At 41.0% G+C, this 20,238-nt stretch overlaps 1 protein-coding gene across 2 annotated transcripts in view; it reads left to right on the forward strand.

The window, feature by feature from the left end:
- Positions 1 to 20,238, forward strand: part of MRL1 (Pentatricopeptide repeat (PPR) superfamily protein) — a 403,655-nt gene that overhangs the window by 154,481 nt on the left and 228,936 nt on the right. For both annotated transcript variants that reach the window (XM_089404401.1, XM_089404402.1), the window contains exon 11: positions 7,020 to 7,119. In XM_089404401.1, coding sequence (XP_089260527.1) covers positions 7,020 to 7,119 — 100 coding nt within the window. The remainder of the gene's footprint in view (positions 1 to 7,019; positions 7,120 to 20,238) is intronic.

Raw genomic sequence — 20,238 nt, forward strand, 5'->3', positions numbered from 1 at the left:
GAATTCTTTCTTCCAATATTTCTCTCTCTAATTGAATAACCCTGTGAGGTATTCAGAGATGTTTTCAGAATTTGCTACTGCTTAATAATAATAAACCCTCACAGCTGCTGCACCGGTTTTATCGCATTAGGTTTTTCGGGGACTTTTGTCCAAAAATAACGATGTCATGTGTTATATTTTCTTTCTTGCTCAGTATCTTGTTTCTGTATAATAATTAATTAAGTGAAGGCTGTAGTAGTATTTACTTCGATATTTGCTGTAGCAAAGAGTAAATAACTTGTATGGATTAACAAGTAGAAGAAGTAACATCAGTTCGCTGCAGTAGGGATTATGGTGTAGGAATTTTCACATGGTATCGAAGCTGCAGGTGGAACAAGAAGAGCAGTGCTAGAGAACCCAGCGCTGAGCAGCATAAGGAGATTGAAAAGTTTCAGGAGGTAGTAGTTCGAAACCCCAGAGGGTTTGTGCAGTTCTTAACCGGAGGGCTGAAATTTTGAGGCAGTCTCTCTCCAAGAGAGCCGATGGAGAGGAGAACTCCCAATTAGGCTTTTTGCCGGGGTACAGAGAGCAGCGCTGAAGCCTCAGTGTGAGAGAGCTGGTGGGACACAGATTTTCGGCAGGCCGTTTTACTGGGTTGAAAAAACGTCAAAAGAAGGAAGAGAAGCACCTTGAGGGAATTGTTCCTCAGAAGACTTCCCGCCAAGAAGTCTGTTTTCTCATTGGCTGAGCAACAGTAGTGAGAAGCAAAGAGGAGACTTTCGACATTTTTGGCAGATATGGCAACCAGTGGCTTGAGGGATAAGGACAGTTGGACAGAGCATCCAACTACGTCATCTGGAAGGTTAGAATGTCTTTCCTTCTAGATGAGCATGCCCTCAAGACGTATGTCGATAGCGTGGTAGCTGAACCTGCGAATGTAGATTTGCTGAAGAAGTACAAGGCTGAGGTGGCAAAAGCCACGAGGATGATCTTGGATGGAGTCAAGGATCATGTGGTGTGCCACGTTGCTAGTAGAATGATTGCTAAGGAGATTTGGGATGCCTTGGCCACGTTGTATCAGGGATGTTTCGAGCAGCAGAAGACGTACTTGGAACAGAAGCTGATAGTTGCTTAGATGCAGAAGGGAGAGTGTGTGGATCCATTCCTCATGAAATTGAAGGAAACCTGTGATGAGTTGTTTGATGCGGGGCATACACATCAGGATTTAGAGTTAGTTAGACTAGCCCTCAATTCTGTCTCAAATGAGTGGCAAGTCTTTGTCCAGAGTATCCTAGGCAGAGCAGCATTGCCGAATTGGGATGAGATGTGGGCAGCTCTAAAACAAGAGGAGCTGAGGAGAGACTTCGTCAAGCTCAAACTTGACTGAAGTAGCAACAACTGTGGGTCGAAGCCAAGGAGGAGTAGGATAATGCAGCCCTTGCATCAAAGGGACAACAGGGGCAACAAAGACAAAAGAAGGACGTCTCCAAAGTGAAGTGTTTCAGATGTGGCAAGATGGGTCACTATGCATCCTAGTGTCCTTTGAAGAAAAAGGATAAGGATGAGAAACACAATCCTAAGGTTGCAGCCGCAAATATTGAAGAGGAGGAGTTCGCCATGATAACCGAGATACCTCCAGTAGGGAGGTGGGATGATTTGGAGCTATAGGTCGAAAAAGCTATAGATAGGTAGGATCCTTGAGGAGTCCACCTCTTGGATCAATACCTTGCTACGGGAGCCCAATTTTGCAGTAGTAGGATGGACTAGTGTTGGATGGTGCCGAGGAGTGTCGGGGAGTCAGTTGCAATGGCTAGGAGCGCCAGAGACTGAACAACGCAGAGCAGAGTTGGCAGCAGTGTAGATGGCACAGAGCAGGGGTCAACAGTAGCGCAATAGTTTTAGAGGGTCAACGTAGAGACTAGTAGCAGTCAGTTCCAACATTCACATGGTATCATAATGAACACAATTAGTTCAGTAATTTTGGATGTTTTTAAGTTGCTTCTCTTTGCAACTGAGTTGCAGTATGGATGCAGTGTTCGCAGTGGCAGTGCTAACAGCATAGCATATGCAGCATTTGAGAGGGAGTTGTAGTACATATGTAGCATTGGCAGTGTCAAAGGCAACAATATAGTTACAGAATCAACGCAGTAGTTGGTGGAGAGCATGTCAGACATCAATAGTGTAGAGGACGATGCTTCAAAGTCGGAGCAGTATGCAACAACAGTATATTGCTAGAGCACATTCCTCGCTAAGAGGGAGTGTTGATTTGGGGTAGCATCGAATGTGCTCTAAGCCTCAAATTTTGCAAGGAGGCTTGGGCACATGCATTCCAAAGAACCCATAAACTGTTATGGGAAATTCTACCCCGAGATAATTTTATTAAAATAATTAATATTTTTAATGGAGTTCCTAAGTCTAAACTTAGGAAAATTAAAATATTAATGAGTATTAATCTAATTGTGAGTGTAACTTCTAAAAAAAGATGGAGATCAAGTCAAAATGATCTGAGCCTTTGATTAGGAGTTAATCTAGACTGTTGGTTGCCCAACATGAAGATATAAGAAGGGGCTTGAGGGTCATTTGGAAAATACACCAAGAGAGATCAAGAAATCAATTTTCTGAAGTGAGAAGTTCTCAGGAGGAAAATTCGATTGAGGAGATTTCTTGTAGTTGAGGGGCAGGGATAGCTTCCGGAGAGAGTGATTTTCGTAGCCGGAGAATCATCAGTAGAGAGAGGCAGAGAGTAATCTAGTAGTGGCAACGCTGAGCCAGAGGGGTTGACACAAAGCCACGCAGAGGCAACGTAGAAGCCAAGAGGAAGTCCGAAATTTGCAGAGGGAATTCTAGTTTCAGAAGCCGAAGTCGGGGTGTGAGATCGGTAGACAAAAATCGAATCTCCTGGGTAGTAGATCGACCAGCGAGAGGATTGATGCTATCCCTTGAGAGCTTGACACTAGGCTGATGCAGATACAACGCAGAGGCAGTTAGAAAAGTTGGGGGCAATCAGCCTAGGGGCTGGATCAACTAAGATTTCCAGTGATAGTGTGAGGTAATCTCACAATTCTTTTTGCTAGTATTTCTCTCTGTAATTGAATAACCCTGTGAGGTATTCGGAGATGTATTCAGAATTTTCTACTGCTTAATAATAATAAACCCTCAGAGATGTTGCACCGATTTTACCGCATTGGGTTTTTTCGGGGACTTTTGTCCAAAAATAATAGTGTCATGTGTTGTATTTTTTTTCTTGCTCAGTATCTTGTTTCTGTATAATAATTAATTAAGTGAAGGCTGCAGTAGTATTTACTTCGATATTTGTCGCAGCAAACAGTAAATAACTTGTATGGATTAACAAGTAGAAGAAGTAACATTAGTTTGTTGCAGTAGGGATTCTGGTGCAGGAATTTTCACAATCCTGGCACATGCACTACATCTGTAGCGCTGGTGCTTTCTCTTGACTCCCTCTGAAAATATATGGTACCTCTCCCTACTGGAGTACATTTCGTCCTGTTTCCCATAGTAATCTATAAGTCCATCTGCTCCTCCTTGTAGCTAGAGAAATATTCTCTAACCCTTGTCATGTGAGCTGATGCTCCATTGTCTATATACTAGACACCCTGTGAAGTTGATCCTGATAAGCAAGCAAATTCGTCCTCCAATCTGGAAGACAAATCCGAAGTCTCTTGAATGTTACTTCTGTCCATGGTTACGCTGAAATTTATAGTGCGCTATTCCTCTTTCACCCAACACTAGTTTTGCCCTAGCAATCTGCTTCAAAACCTTATGCGTTTTGCTAGAGATCTTCGCAACGAAATAACTGAGCTGCTTCCTCTACCTCTGGAATCACTTGAATTGGAAGGTTCCGATTTTTCTGCCCCTGTCTCAGAAAACTTGAACTTCCTTAAGCGACTCGGCCTCCTTGCAAGAAGACTGTGTTGTCCTTGGGAATTTTGGCCTGCTGCCCTTGCTGAGCAGCGAAATTCCTCTCCTTTGTTTTTGGGCTCTCCAATTGATCAACTGTGCTGTGATACCATGTGAAATTTTTATCTATTGTAGTAACTAGAAATTATTCTTCTAACTGTAAATTTAATTATGCAGTTTATTTGCTACAACAAACAACGAATAAAATCATAACTGCAATTTTCACCATAAAAATATTGTGGAAAATAAAATACTGAAAGCTAAGAAATTCTAGCACACACACAAGAATTTTGATAGTTATTTTTGGACAATTGTCCCTGGAAAAACCCAATGCGGGAAGACCAGTGCAGCAGATGAGGGTTTTATTATTATTCTTCAGCAACAATTTTGAGTACAGTAATTTAGATGCCCAACTGGAAATATAATCTGAGGAAAATACTGGCAAAATTATTTTGAGAATTTTATCTCACCCCACAACTAATTTTTGCCTCCGAAATTACCTCCCTAGCCTCTGCACAGAGCTTACGCTAACCTCGTGAGAATTTCGGCCTTCCTTTGTTTTCCTTTTTCGATGACTAGAAACCTTCCTCCCGAAATGCTGCTACTCTCCTCTTCCACCTGCTACTCACCCTCTGGCTCTATTTTCTCTGCTGAGTTACTTCTACTGAGAAAATCAAACTGCCTGGGCAACTGAGTATATCTGTACTAGTGTGTTCTCCATCACCACCTCGACCTCCTCTTATAATCCATTGTTGGAGCACCGACGACCAAGATTGAAACTTAATCAATGGCTAGGATCATCTCTGGATCGATGCGTGTGAGTTTCTAGACGATTCTCATCTTATCTCAGTTAATACTGATTAATTAACCATATTCCCTAAGTTTAGACTTAAGAAATATTTAAAAAATGATTAATAACTAGTGTGTTCTCCATCACCACCTCGACCTCCTCTTATAATCCATTGTTGGAGCACCAACGACCAAGATTGAAACTTAATCAATGGCTAGGACCATCTCTGGATCGATGTGTGTGAGTTTCTAGATGATTCTCATCTTATCTCAATTAATACTGATTAATTAACCATATTCCCTAAGTTTAGACTTAGGAAATATTTAAAAAACGATTAATAATCTAATTGAGACACTTCTAGGCGAAATTCTCGGAAATGATATCTGGGTTTTGGAGATCTCATGTATTCTAGCCTTTCCACCAAATTTCGTTCTAGAACACATTTGATGCTACCAAAACTAACATGATCTTAGTTCGAACATCGGTTTGTGGGTGGTAGTTAGTGTTGGGTGTGAGCTCTATCCCCACTAACTGAAACAACTCCTACCAGAATCTCCCCATAAATCTGCTTTCCCTGTCACTCACTATGGCCTTGGGGATACCATGTAACCTGAAAACCTCCCTGGAAAACAACTCGATCACCTGTGAAGCTGATGACCAGGAAGACATGGAAAAAGAAATGGGCGTACTTGGTCAGCGGGTTGACCACCACATATATGCAATCCCGCCCCTGTACTGTTGACAACCTGGTAATAAAGTCCATAGATATACTCTCTCATTTCCTCTCAAGAATAGGGAGGGGCTGCAATAAACCTGCAAGGTGTGTTGGCTCTCCCTTGTTCCTTTGGCAAGTATCACACTCCTGCACGTGCCTCTCAACACCCCCCTATGTGAAACGCTCCCGGATGGCTCAATATGTCTTGAGGAACCCCTAATGTCCTACTAGTGGAGAATCATGCACAACCTGCATAATTCTCTCCCTCAACTATGAACTAGGTACCAAATAGATCCTTCCCTTGTAATAAATCACGTCGTTCATCACCCGGTACCTGTCATCTACATGGGTGCCATCTAAGATCTCACAAGCTTGCCTGTCCTTAGAGTACTCCACTAGCAACTGTGCCCTCCAATCCTGACAGATGCTCATAAGGGATAATGTTGCGGGCCTACTGGATAATGCATCAACTACTATATTTTGCATGCCCTTGGCATATTCTATATCGAAATTGTAGGCCTGGATCTTGTTGACCAACTTCTGCTGTCTCTCGTTGAGCTCTGTCTGCTCTAAAAAGAACCGAAGATTACTGTGATCAGTTTTGACCCTAAACTTGTTGCCCACCAAATACTGTTGGAATTGGGCCAATGCATGCATGATGGCCAACATCTCCTTGTCATATATAGAATATAGCTTCTCATGACTAAGGGTTTTCCAACTTTCAAATGCTATGGGGTGCCCACCCTGCATCAAAACAGCCTCAACGCCCTCACCCTGATCCAAACTGTTCCAGGCTGTATAGTTACTATGATATGCTGAAAACATACAGGAAAGAAGAAAACTGGATTGAGTTTCTTCTAAAAGTATTCAGTTTTTCCCTTACATTTTCTAGAGGCTTTGGTTGTGATAAATACATTATAAAGAAAACGTTCCAAGCTGTTACGTAGGTTGCATTGTGCCCAAAATAGGCAGAATACATTCATATGCCCAATGTTATTTAGTCGATTTGGACAACTAGTCCAAGCCCAGGCAACCTTCGTGAGTGCCAGTCTACCAGGTACCTCAATTGTTATCCAACTTTGATCACCTTTTTTTTGGTTCCAGTACCAGCTGGTTAATAGGCAGTATAGCATGGTACCATTTGTTGAAATCCTGTTGGAGTCTGCTTTAGGTTTTTCTAGGCACATATTATTAGGGATTTTTCTGCAACGCCTTATCATGGCAATCTAGTATACTGCTATGTTTATCTTGAAATAGTTCTAGGAAAAGAAGTTTCAACTTTGGCTGTTATAAGTGTTGATGTCTATGCTTGGCACTGTCATAGCCAAATAGTCTAGGTTACATATATTCCCTTACTTCCTCAGACTATATTGCAAGTTGTCTTTTCTTTGCTGCCTGGTTCTGAATGTTTAGAGTGTGATATAATTCTGAATAACAGCTTGTATAACTTATTCTTTAGAGCTTATAACATGCATGACCTTTTGTGCATCTGTTATCACTGGAATATTTAGGAAACCTTTCTTACTTGATTATATCAACTAATCCAAAATATCAGCATTGGATTGGATGTGTTGTATATGTATTTTCTATTCTAAGGTTCTTAATTTTCTTTTGCAGACAAAATGTTGGCAGAAGGCATTGGAGGTGTACGAGGAAATAAAAGTGGCAAGATTTATTCCCACAGTTTCCACATTAAATGCTCTGATTACATCTTTGTGTAAGTTTCTCTGCATGGTTCGTGCTATGCATTAGGAAAGCTTGTAATAACATAATGTTGTGCAAAATGTTCTTCCCAAGTTCACCGATGATCTGCTGATGGAAAAAATTCATAAATATCAGGTAAGGAATGCAACAAGAAGAGGTGTGGTGTGATTCATTAACTGTTCTTGAATATTACAAATCAAATTCTGTGCGAGTTCACTCGTGATGCTTTTACAATATATGCAAATGCATTCACTCTACTGACACCAGTAATTTCTTTGATTATTAAACCACAAAAACTATACGTTGGAATAAGTTGAAAGCGACATTCGTTCCAGACCAATAAATTTTATTTACATAGGTTCATACATTGTAAAACGAATGTATAGGTTCATACATTGTAAAATGAAGTCGCATCATTATGAGATGCACATGGTATGTCTGAGATTCATGTACCCTGGCAAATGTCTGTGAGCCTAACGAGGGAGATTAAAACATTGATTAACTAGCACAACCACATTAGTGAGTGTGGTTGATATACGCCGAAGACATCATTTAACAAAAACTCCATATTTATCAAGCTGAAACCCTGGACTTCTTTGGCCTTTTTTATTTATTGAAACTTCATATTTAATGCTGGGTACTAATACAATCCTTAAACCATGAACAATGGTTGCAAACACAGGTAATGGCACAATATTTAAAAAAATAAATTAATTGTATTAATTTGAATAAATATTATTTATATATATTATCCCATTCAACCTTATAATTTTAATAAATATGATCAAAATTTTATCTAAAAACATAAAAAAAATAGAACATAGGCGTTTTCAAAAAAATGCACATAGGCATATGGTGGTTAGAAACCCTCCCGTCCATATTTTTAAGGCGTTGTTTCGGAAGTGAATGGTTCATTTATTTAATTGTTTTTTTACGAATTTCCAGCCGACATCACAGATCATCCAACGTCATTCAAATCTGTACAGTGAATGATGAAGAATCTGTACAGTGTCCAGAGGAAGAACTCCACAATAGAATGCCTTTGGTGTAATTAAAGGAAAATTTCAAAGGTATAATGAATGGAAACACCCTGAATAGTTATTTACTTGATACTAAGTGACTTTATATGCCCTGAATTATAGACTGCCATGTCTATATGCATAACTTTTGTAATATTCTTTTGTAATTATTTTACAATTTTTTGATAAATTTTCCTTTCAGATTTCTTTAGGAAATTTCCACAGATAAATTCCACATTAAATAGATCAACCAGATGCAAAGATACACAACAATAAACTCAGCCAGTTATTTTATTTGTTATAATAAGAAAGTTCATGCTGACAACTATTTCAAATGCCAAAATCAGTTCACTGGAAACCTGGCTGATGATGATGCAAGATGCTACAAAATCCCAGACTTCTAGACACTGCTGCAATTGGATCATCCTTCTACCGTTAAGTACCCATGGAGAATCTGAAATGATTCCCCTGTCAGACTAGCTAGGGTGGATGTTTCACTGCCAAAACTAGAGAACAGTTAGATCCCTATGGAGGATAGTCTCACCCCCAAATATGATCCACACTCAAGTTTACAAACCCTCCTACAAATGCTCATAGAGCCACAAAAACAATTCACCAAATCATTTACACATATCCACTCCATGAGCTCATGCTTCTCTTTTTATTATGATGGCTTATCGGAATACCATGGACAATACCATGGGTTGTCTGAATACCATGGGTCACTTTTCCTTTATTAAATAAAGTGATTTTTTAATATTCTCTTTTCTTAGCCACTTTTAGTTAATTAATTTTCATAGCCTGCAATAAATTTTTAACATTTTGCTTAGGATGCTGAGTTGTTCGTCGTTCCCATTGCCCAAAAAACGGGACATTATAGTCCTTCCTTCCTGAAATTACTAGACCCCAAGCAAGTCTAACCTCAATACCATGATCCCAAACAAATCTGAAGAATGCTTGTTGCATCAATGAGATGGAATGCAGAACCTGTATGCTAGGACAAAATCTTGGATCCCAAATTATTCTGAAGAATGCTTCATTAAACTCCTGCTGCATCAATAGGATACTATCGATCCTAGTACCTCCTTCCCTCTGATTGTGCTTCCATGCTTGGTCAAGCCTTGCCATACAAGGGGATAATCCACCTGGATCCCACTAACAAATATGGAATCTCTCATCCCCAATGCCTGAACATTCCAACTATGTTATACCCTTGGCTAGGAGTATTCTCCCATAAATTTCCCATTTGATGGGTATCAACTCATAATATCCCTCTAGTCTAACTGTTGGGGACCTCTATCATAGTAGACGTCAATGCCACCATAACACCTTTGGAGTCTATGATTTCCCATAGAGTGTCTCTCCCATTTAGCATCAACAATCCCTGAAAAACACTGCCATGTTGACGTCGCGCTACTCTGATTATATGTCATATCTCCTTTTTTATTTTCTTCCATAGTACAACCAGGGTGGATTTCCAGGGCACGGGATGGCCAGATTATGGGAGCAGGTTTGTCATCAGGGGTTTCGAGGGAGTTTTGAGGAGTTTTTATGGGATCTGATGGCATTCACTTGGCATATTCCATCACTCGCACAATTTGCCTTTCGTTCTGTTGCATTCTGACAACTTTAAAAAATTGCATTATTATGGGGCCTAACTTAATTAATTATGCTTGAGGTGGCATTTCGAGAGGATTAATTGATGGAACACCTCAATATAATAACTCGTTGGTGTTGGAAAATCAAAGCAGTTATAGGGTTTGATTCTCCTTTCTTGATAATTACTTGTGTGTTGGCTTCTTTTACTTCTTTGTTATCTTATCTTTCATCAAGCAATTACCATATTATATGTGTATGAATATCACAAAACAAGAGACACAAGATGTAGGCACTATGCCAGGGAAAAACCCCCCCTCGAGGGGAAAATCTAGTCAAGAAAATTCTTCCTTTCAATAGTATTCTTTGAGACTCTTCACCCTAGACAAAGATTAGACCTTCCCTCCACACCAAGTCAGCCTCCCAGATCTTCGACCTCTTTCCAACAACTTCGACTATGTAGCAACTTTCAGGATCATGTAGCTTCCGACATCAGTGAAACTTGGAGGACTTCAATCTCCCAATCTAGGGCACAAAACAGAGAGAGAGAGGCACCAAAATTTCATTTTTCTTATTCTCCTTAGACTCCACCCAACTCACACTTCTTTTGGCTTCCCGTCTTCAGAGTTCGCACTTGCCAGCTTCCTTAGAGATATCGAACTTGCTTGAGATGCTATGCTCCAAATGACTTCGACTTGCTTGTATTTATAGGCTCCATGTGAGGTCGAATAAGTGTCCTTAGGCCAACTTGATCTCTTCTAGACCGACTTGATGTGGAGGATACATAAATTACATTTGACTCAATACTAAACATTTTTACATGATTCAAAAGCCCAAGAAGGGTCTCTTTAAAAGTACAATGACTATTGACTCAGAATAAATCCTAGAATTCCTCAATGGGGACTTTGACCTAAAACATGGTGACCCAAGCATGAAACCCATGCTTTAATAAGTCACAATAATAATAATAAAAATTCTTTTCTTTATTCTTTTGACAAGCACATTTCATGATGACTCAAATACATTAAATGAAGACCGAACCTGGTTACAATTTCCAAAACTCCCTCTTAACTAAGGAAGTATTCATCATATACAAATACAATGGAAGATCTCAAAATATATGAACAATGAAGAACTTTAGTTACCGCAATGCCATGGACTAGATTCTTGACCAGGGCAATCTATCCATTAGTCTCTCAACAATTTAGGCACCTCAATGCCACAGACTAGATTTTTGACTAGGGCAATCTATCCAAGTGGGAATAAGGTGGACTCAATCTTTTAGCCCCTCTAGGTACCATCATGCTTACTTGCTCAATGCTAACCACCAACCCAAAGATCCAGGTGTGTATCCAGAAACAAAGCTCTATAATCAACACCACATTTCCAACTTAGGAACCTAGACATCAACATAAAGTGCCGGCCATATGTCCTCCCGGGCAATGCTTCACTCACGAAGCCTCAACACTCCTTGATCCAGCATATCAAGGGCGACCAATCTCTCCCAGTCAAACTGATTGGTAACTAGCATGCTATTGAATCATTCGAGAGATTTACCTGTACAAACACAACCCCAATCAATAATACTTTCATAAGTACATAATCAAATACAAACCTCTGGGGTCTTCCAGACAACTTGATGTTGCTTGTCAACTTTTCATGGTAGGACTACCAACCGAATCTTTGACAGAAGATTCCTCAATCACACTTTTCTTTACTACTTCATATGCAACAACATATTCTTCAATCAGATCCTACTTTCCTTCTTTCAGCAACACCTCAAAAATGCACTCTCCAATTTCCTTCTCTTATTCATGGCCTGTTAATTTTATGCAACAATGGTATGTTCTATGCTTCAGAGCAATTTTACTTCAATTTCTTTATTAACCCAGTATCAATATTCAGATTAGCAATCACATCAACATGATAGTAAAATGCAGATAGAACATAAACATAAACAGTGCAAGACAAGCCAAGACAAGAGGACACAAGATGTGGCACCAGCCAGGGACAAACCCCAATGTGGGGAACCCTTGATCAAATCTTCTTTTAGTCTTCAATATTTCAGTAGAGAGAGATAGTACAATTTACAAATCTGATAATCTATAACAACAACAAAAGAGCCCTAACCAGAAAAGTCAACGCTGGTCAATAGGGCAGATTCGACCCTCAGCAAATTGGTCAACTTTAGTCAACTTCGGCCTCCAAATAGCAAGATAAAACAACCCTCAAAACTGTCAAATTCAGCCCAATCAAAGTCTGGTCAAACAACCCACCTGTGGTCAGCCCTAACTGCAGTCAATGCTGGGTCAAATTGTCCAGAAATTTAGTCTCTTGAAATTTCGGCCTCCTGAAATTTTGCTCCTGAAATTTCAGCCTCCTTAAATTTCTCTCTCCTGAAATTTCAGCCTCCTGAAATTTCACTCTCTTGAAATTTTGGACATGTAAGAGAGAGGCCCAGAAATCCGTACCCAATCAATGAGGAGAGAGAGAGAGAAGTGTGAAGATGAGTGTGTCCAAATGAGGCTAAGTCATCATGTATTTATAGCAAACGTTGAGGATGAATAGATGTCACTGTTGGGCTTTTGAGCCTACATAAGTTTGTTGGCCGACCTTGACAATTTGTCCATAATCAAAATAAATTCATAACTTCATTTGTACATGTCAGAATCGAATGATCTCTATATCAATCCTACACCTCTTGGAGAGAGGAATCCAAGAAAAATATCAGCTATCATAAATAAGAGGGAGTTTGGCCCTAGTTTCCAATTTTAACATGGCCTCACTAAAACTTACGGTTGTTAGTCGTGATTTAGTGCATGACACATGAAGTAGAGAACCATATCTATCACTTTTTCTCAATCAGGGAAGATCTAATCATTCTTGTACAAAGAATATTCTCAACCATCCTCTTATCTTAGGGAGATTTCATCCAGGCTCCCTCTTAACCTAGGGAGTTCTACTTTTCCTTTACGACATCAGAGAATATTTTGTGGCTTCCTACCATTTAATCAACATTATCATCATCCCCATCATGCTTATCACATCAACAAACATCTTCACCATATTGAAGATTATGTACCTGCACAACTTAGATAGCAAGTACAACGAAGACTATCAAAGTATGAAGTTAGCCATATCAGAATCACGGAAGTATTTCAATCTTTATACATATCAGATACCCAAACTTAATTACAAACAAGAGACATATACTCTTCAACATCTTCCTAGGGACTTTGTCATAAACCCTAGACTACTTCATAACATCTTTCATTCCATCTAGGGTTTCAATGTTTCTTTCAAAGGGTATAACATACCCTGCTACAACATATAACAAACCCTAGAAACAATTCAAACAAATATAGATCTACAAGGTACCTAACAACTTTCAGAATTCATATGTTAGATTTTCCACTAGGGTTTCATACAAATCCTAGATTTCATACATGAGCTTCAATAATCAAAACCAATCACAACTTAGTCATCAACATCACCAACTTCCACTAGGGTTAGTTGCAAACCCTAGGTTTTCAATCAAACATCAATCCCAACTAAAACTCAGATTTCAACAATCTTACACAAATCTCAAACCGTCATTTTGTCATCATACATCAGAGATTTTTACTTCTACTAAGGTTCAACTCCAAAACCCTAGAATTTCATTCTCACAATCTCAACAAACAATAGATCTCAGATTGTTATATCACACATATTAGAGAGTTTAACTACCACTAGGGTTTAGTTGCAAAACCCTAGATCTGCAAATATGATCCTAGAATCTCAGACAAGGACTTATATTAAATCCTAAGACTTATGACCATCAATAACTAGGTCAACACATGTATCTAGGAATTCATTATCATGCACAAGCATATCATATGTCGGACAACATTAAAACATTAGACATATACTGACCTAGACCAAGCTAGGGTTTTGACCAAATGTACACACACACACATATATATACCTAGAGTTTCATTCCTAGGATCTTACTTTCATAACAAAGGTTTTTCTTATAGGCCCAACCAAACCTTAAAGATCTAGGGTTTCATAACTCAGCAAAGCAAAGCAAACCATACTATTCAAAAAATTTCAAAGGTTCGAGATCTCAGACAAACATCATTCAACCCTAATAAGTTAAGATTTCATGGTCATATTGAAATCCCAAACATGACATCATCAACAAGAACTTCAAATAACATTTCTCAATAACCCTAAGCAGTTAAGGGTTTTAGACATTCACATTAGCGCACCCTTAGGTTAAGGTTTTCTAGAGAACTTGTCTAGGGTTCTATAAGAACAATTAAGAGTGTAAGGAGGGTAGATTCTCCGAGACTTGATAACACTTTGTGAAGTCTTTTTACTTTTCTTGTTAGCTTATTCTTCTTCTTCTTCTTATTAGTGCATAGGTGTGTGCTTCATCAAACTGCGATCAAAACAAAATAACAAGAACACAAAATTTGGCTCTCTGTCAGGGACAAACCCTCTCCACGCTTAAGAAGAAAACCCTTTGTAAGATTTCTCTTATTGAAGCTTCTTATTTGAACAACTGCCAAACCCTAGACCCTTAACTAGGATATCCTCCATGCATAGGTCAAATCCTTCCTCTTTTTGCACTGTCACTTTCGGCACAAGGACCTCTGTCTTCCGACACTTCGTTCTTCCTTCTATAGGAAGTAGATCTTCTAGGAGAGATACCCCTTACTTAATGATGTGCTTCACCTAAGGATATTCATTCTTTCCCTGTATCATCCGAGTTCCTTTTGAATTATGGTAGTAGGCTAAGTGTGACAACACTGCAGCCCTACTCTTCGCACGTGTAAGGGTGCCTGTTGTAGATATAGGACTTCTTCTAACTTCGCTTGAGGTCCTTCTCTCTACGCTTGGATAGGAGGCTTAGTAAACCTAGTTTGAAACCCAAACAATGATATATGTGATACTGTTATATTACTGTTGTTGTGATTGCAGAGATGGCTATGTTCCTCGCATGTGTGACTGGTTTTCACCTTAGAAACTGTCCCTTTGATTGCGGCTTTAACTTCTTCTCCTTCGCTGCACTAGAGGCTCCTCAAACCTGTCTTTTCTTCACACTTACTCAGCTTCTCTTCTTCGCTGATTTTAGAGCTTGATGATGTGTTGTATGGGGAGTGGACAACCTCTATAAATAGAGGTACGTCCCTCCTCTTCCAGCCGACATGACTGTCCTTAAAGCCGACTTGACAGTTTGCTTCATAATTCATTTTTATTCACTGTTTTGTTGCTTGTAGACTTCGTTGGTGCTAGGAGAGGATTTGACCATGCTTGGAGTTGTTCCCTTGACTTTGTACATTGACATACATGATGTAACATGCCCTCAAAGGGTCTTATCATAATTACGTTTTGACTTTGTCCTTCAAAATGTGCTCGACCTATTTTCAATGAGCAAGAAACTCATTGACAAATAATTATCAAAATAAATTCTCTTTTCTTGAATAAGCACAAATATCAAAATTACATTTATGAAGACCGAACCTAGTTACATATTCTCCAACACCTCTCTCCCTTGGTGGTCCCCATCCTCCACCAACTCACACCCCTTTTCTCTCTCTTTCTTCCTCCAAAAGTGTGAATTGTCTCTTGGGGTTGAATTTTCTCCCTTTGTGCCCCCCACATTCCACTAAGGCTGCAATTTTTCCTTTTCTCCTAAGTCCAAATGCCAAATGTGTCTCCAATGCCAAAATTGTCAAAATTGTGCTATTCCTAAGCAATTTAGGAAATTGGGGATATCATAGTCCTCCCTGCCAAATATTGCTTGTCCTTAGGCAACTGCAACACCGGGTGCTGTAACTGCTGTTCACCCTCCCATGTAGCGTCCTCCTCAGGTAAGTCCTTCCATCTGACAAGGAACTCCTTGATGACCCTATTTCTGAGCTTCCTCTCTTGCACCTCCAAAATAGCCTCTGAAATCAACACCAAATGCCCCTCATCATCCAACGGTGGTAACTCTGTAGCAGCTGTAACTTGTTGTCCCGGGGCCTTCTTTGGGCATGACACATGGAACAAATTATGCACCTTGCTCCCTGGTGGAAGCTCCAACTCATATGCTACTTCTCCTACATGCCTAGTCACTCTATATGGTCCATAGAAGCGAGGCTTAAGCTTCTCGACCTCTTTTTTCTTAAGACTCAATTGCCTGTACGATTAGAGGCACAAGTAGACCAAGTCCCAAACCTCAAACTACCTCTCCACTTTGTGTCAATCTGCATAAATTTTTTGCTGGTTCCGTGTGGTCTGCAGGTTATCCTTAAGAGTTTTAAGGATCTCTTAGCTCTCTTAGATCTAATATATAGCACCTGGGGCTCGATTGTCTCTAAACACCATGTCAACAAAAGATAAATCATCATAACCATAAAGAGCGCGGAAAGGTGACATACAGATGGACATATGTTAGGTGGTGTTATAGCAATACTCCCCACGGTGTAGCCACTTCAAACATGCTTGCTGCTGCCCAGTCACATAGTTTCTCAAGTAGCCTTCCAGTTACTTGTTCACTATCTTTGTCTGCCCGTCGGTCTGTGGATGGTAACTGGTGTTGGGTGTGAGCTCAGTCCCCACCAATCTAAGGAGCTCTTGCCAAAATCCCCCTCATGAGCCTGTTATCCTTGTCACTGATAATGGTCTTTGGAACACCATGCAATTTGAACACGTCCCTGAAGAAGAGCTCAACTACTTGTGAGGCTGAGTACTTGGCTGGAATAGCAAAAAAGTGGGCAAACTTAGTCAGCCTATCCACCACCACATAGATGCAGTCTTACCCCTGGATGGTTGGGAATCTCATGATGAAATCCATAGAAATACTCTCCCACTTCCGCTTTGGAATAGGGAGAGGCTAGAGCAACTTGGCCAGATGTGTGTGCTCCCCCTTATTCCTTTTGGCATGTACTGCGCTCTTGCATGTGTCTTCAGATGTCCCCGTTGAGGCCCCTCCAAGTGAATCGCTCCCTAATAGTCCGGTATGTTTTGAGGAACCCCAGATGTCCTGCCATAGGTGAATCGTGGGTTGCTTGCATGATCTTCTCTTGTAGCTGTGATCCTAGCACCAAGTAAATCCTGTTCTTATAATATATCACCTCGTCCATCACCCTATACCTCTCATCCCCAAATGAGCCATCCAAGATCTTGCATGCCTGCTGATTCTTGGAGTACTCCACCAAAAGCTACACCCTCCAATCCTAGGTGATGTCCATGAGAGAGAGTGTCATAGGTCTCCTGGAAAGTGCGTCTGCCACTACATTATGCTTCCCCTTGACATACTCTATCTCAAAATCATATTCTTGGATCTTGCCGACCCAGTTCTATTGTATGTCATTGAGGTCCTTCTGGTCCAGGAAGAATCTCAGACTGTCGTGATCTATCTTTACTCTGAACTCGTTACCCACCAAATATTACCGAAATTTGGTTAATGAATGCATTATGGCCAACATCTCTTTGTCATCTATAGAGTACACTCTCATACTGCCGAAGTTTCTAGCTTTCAAATGTTATGAGGTGTCCTCCCTGCATCAATACTGCACCAATGCCCTCGCCTAATGCATCACACTCCAATATGAAGGGGTGTGAAAAATCCAGTAGTGCCAAGACTGGGTAGGAACTCATCACACCTTGGGTGCTCAAGATCCTCCTGCGCAACATTTGTCCACTCAAATGCACCCCTTTTCGAGAGATCTGTGAGGGGTGCTGCCAGCTATGAAAGTCCCTTCACAAACCGTCTATAATAGGTGCATAGACCCAGGTATCCTCTTCACAACTCTATCACATTTCTAGGGCTAGGCCAATCCAAAATGGCATGAATCTTCTCCTATGTACACGCACACCATCCACTCTAATCACGTGGCCCAAGTACAACATCTCTTTCAGACCAAACTCACACTTGGATGTCTTTGCGTACCACTGTTGTTCCTCCAAGATGCGCAACACCTCCTCCATTTGTTGTAAATGATCCTCCCATGTTCGACTGTATATCAAGATGTCGTCAAAGAACACCAATATGTATATGTGCAACTGCTTGCGGAACACATGGTTCATGCAAGACTGGAAGGTAGTTGGAGCGTTGGTTAGCCCAAAGGGTATAACTTAGAACTCAAAATGCCCATTGTGACATCTAAACACTGTCGTCGGGTACCCTGAATGCAAGTCAATCTTAGAGAAGCACTTGGCTCCTCTAAGCTCATCCATCAATTTATCAATGTACAGAATAGGGATCCTATTCTTCAGTGTCTTCTTGTTCAGGGCCTTGTTGTCAATACTCATGCACAAAGTTCCGTCCTTCTTCTTCACCAACACCACTGAAGAAGTAAAGGGACTGGAAATCATCTTGATATGGCCCAAGGCTAGCAACTCCCTTATGGCCCGCTCAATCTCATCCCTGGAAACCTTTGGATGTTTGTAGGGGGTAGTGATGACAACATTGACCCCCTCCTACAACTCAATCATGTGCTCAAAACCTTTGTTTGGGGGACAACCTAGTGGAATGTCTCCAAAATCTCCCTGGTGCCTCTCCAACGCTGCTAGAATATCCAGGTGTGGCTATCGCACCTGGGTCCTTGTCTCTGAAATCATAAGCTCCACTACCCATGCTATATCCACATGTTGCAAATCTTCCTCCATTCGGTTGGTTGACACTGTCTGTGGTGGATAAGAGTTTAGGCCTCTCAACACAACTAGCTTCCCATCGGGCCCCATAAACTCCATGTCTAATGTCTTGTAATCTGTAGTGACGCGGTCAAGAAAGTACAACCGTTGGACACCCATCACCACGTTGGTGTCTGGCACATTCACTACAAAGAAGTGGTCAGTCATGTTACCCACCACTTGTGGGTAGTGTATATAGGAGAAATTTTTTCTCCTATATAGTCCTCAGCCGGTAGCCAGTAGCCCCTTGCAGCCACCAGATAAGTTGATTGGCCATTAGCTCTGCCACCTGAGCCAGCCATGTGGTCCCTCACTCGCTATGATTGTATGTTTGAAGGTGGGCCTCCTGACCCTGAAAGTATGGCTTTTCATTGCTATAGTTGAGTAATTTTCCTTTCTTGTCATGGGCACTTTGGGCATGGACTGGTGAGGGGATTCGGTGAAACGAGTGGGCTAGGTTTGTACTCTTGTCTCCATTGCCTGATTTCGTGGTTAGCGTTGTGTCCTAGCCTCGTGGGGTCTCCTTCATTGGCCATTGGCTTTAGTGTTGGCACTACATGGGAAATTTGTATTTTGGTTGCGTGGTCTCACTTCCTGACACCACATATATCACCCCTTCTATTCATTTTGACCCCATTCGACTCTTTTCCCATTTGGGTCCACATGTGTCCATTGGGTCCACATAGGGTTAGTCTCCCCCTCCCCTTGTCCACACCTTGGGTCGGGCCTAGAATGATGCTCAAAGGTTGGTGCAGCTAAAAAGAAAAGAAAAAGCATAATTTGGCCACTCTCAACAGGAAATGTACCACAAAATGCAAAAACATGGTCAGGACATACACATTTAGCACATGGGAAAAAGCCAAACATGAGCCCTAACCTTATCCATGGTCATCACCTTAGTTCCTATGGGCCCTAAATGAGCCCTCTCCATCATTAAGGAACCCATGTTTGTCCCAACCCTTGGTGGGTGATGAACTACCCCACCTTAAGGGGGTATCCACTATTATATATTACAAGATATGCTCTCATCCCCCTAGAGCCCCAAGTAGTTATGAAGAAAAATCAATCAAAGGCAAAAGGCATGTGAAGAAGGGTGGAAAAAAAAAGGCTAAGGTAACTCATGTTCCACAATTTGCTGCCTCCTACACTCATATACCCAGTTGTGGGCCTCCCTTATAACAACTGCCCTTGTACCATGACATGTGGTATGGATGATTCCCTTGATCCCCTCTCCATTCCATTACTATATCATTTACCATCTACCACTTAAAGGAAGTATCATTGATATGTCACCCCTTTTAGAGGTTGAGACCACCTAATATTGTCCTTGATTAACCCCCTTATTGAGCTTGGAGACAGTTGTACATGCTAAAGCCCACTATGGAAGGTCATAACACCATGACGTTCCCCATTGATTCTATGACTTTGAAGCTCTTTTACTTGACTATTCTAATGATTTTTTGTATTGGAAGGCAAGGGGATGCATTGGATCTTATCTAGGATTGCAGGTGGGTCTCCATTTGGGGCTTGGTCTGCCGATACGGGGTCCTAGCCCTTCAGAGGGCCACATTGACACTTGTAGGATGAGCGTTGAGAGCCATGAGCCTCCACCATAGCAGAGAGTACTTCATGGATCCCCAACACCACTCATTGATTGTTCATGTTCCACCTTTTGGATGAGGATGATGCACTTGGTTCACCATGCCCAACCGACTCCACACTTGCACTAGACACTTGGCAGATGATCCAGGGTCCAAATGAGGGCTTATGACATCATCCTAGCCCTTACAGATGGTTTACAACCATTTTCTATCCACTTGGAGACCCATGAGGATGTCCTTGTGCCC

Source organism: Pinus tabuliformis, chromosome 2_2, assembly GCF_031772625.1.
Source record: "Pinus tabuliformis cultivar Carrire ecotype Pingquan chromosome 2_2, CPIR1, whole genome shotgun sequence".
Classification (NCBI taxonomy): domain Eukaryota; kingdom Viridiplantae; phylum Streptophyta; class Pinopsida; order Pinales; family Pinaceae; genus Pinus; species Pinus tabuliformis.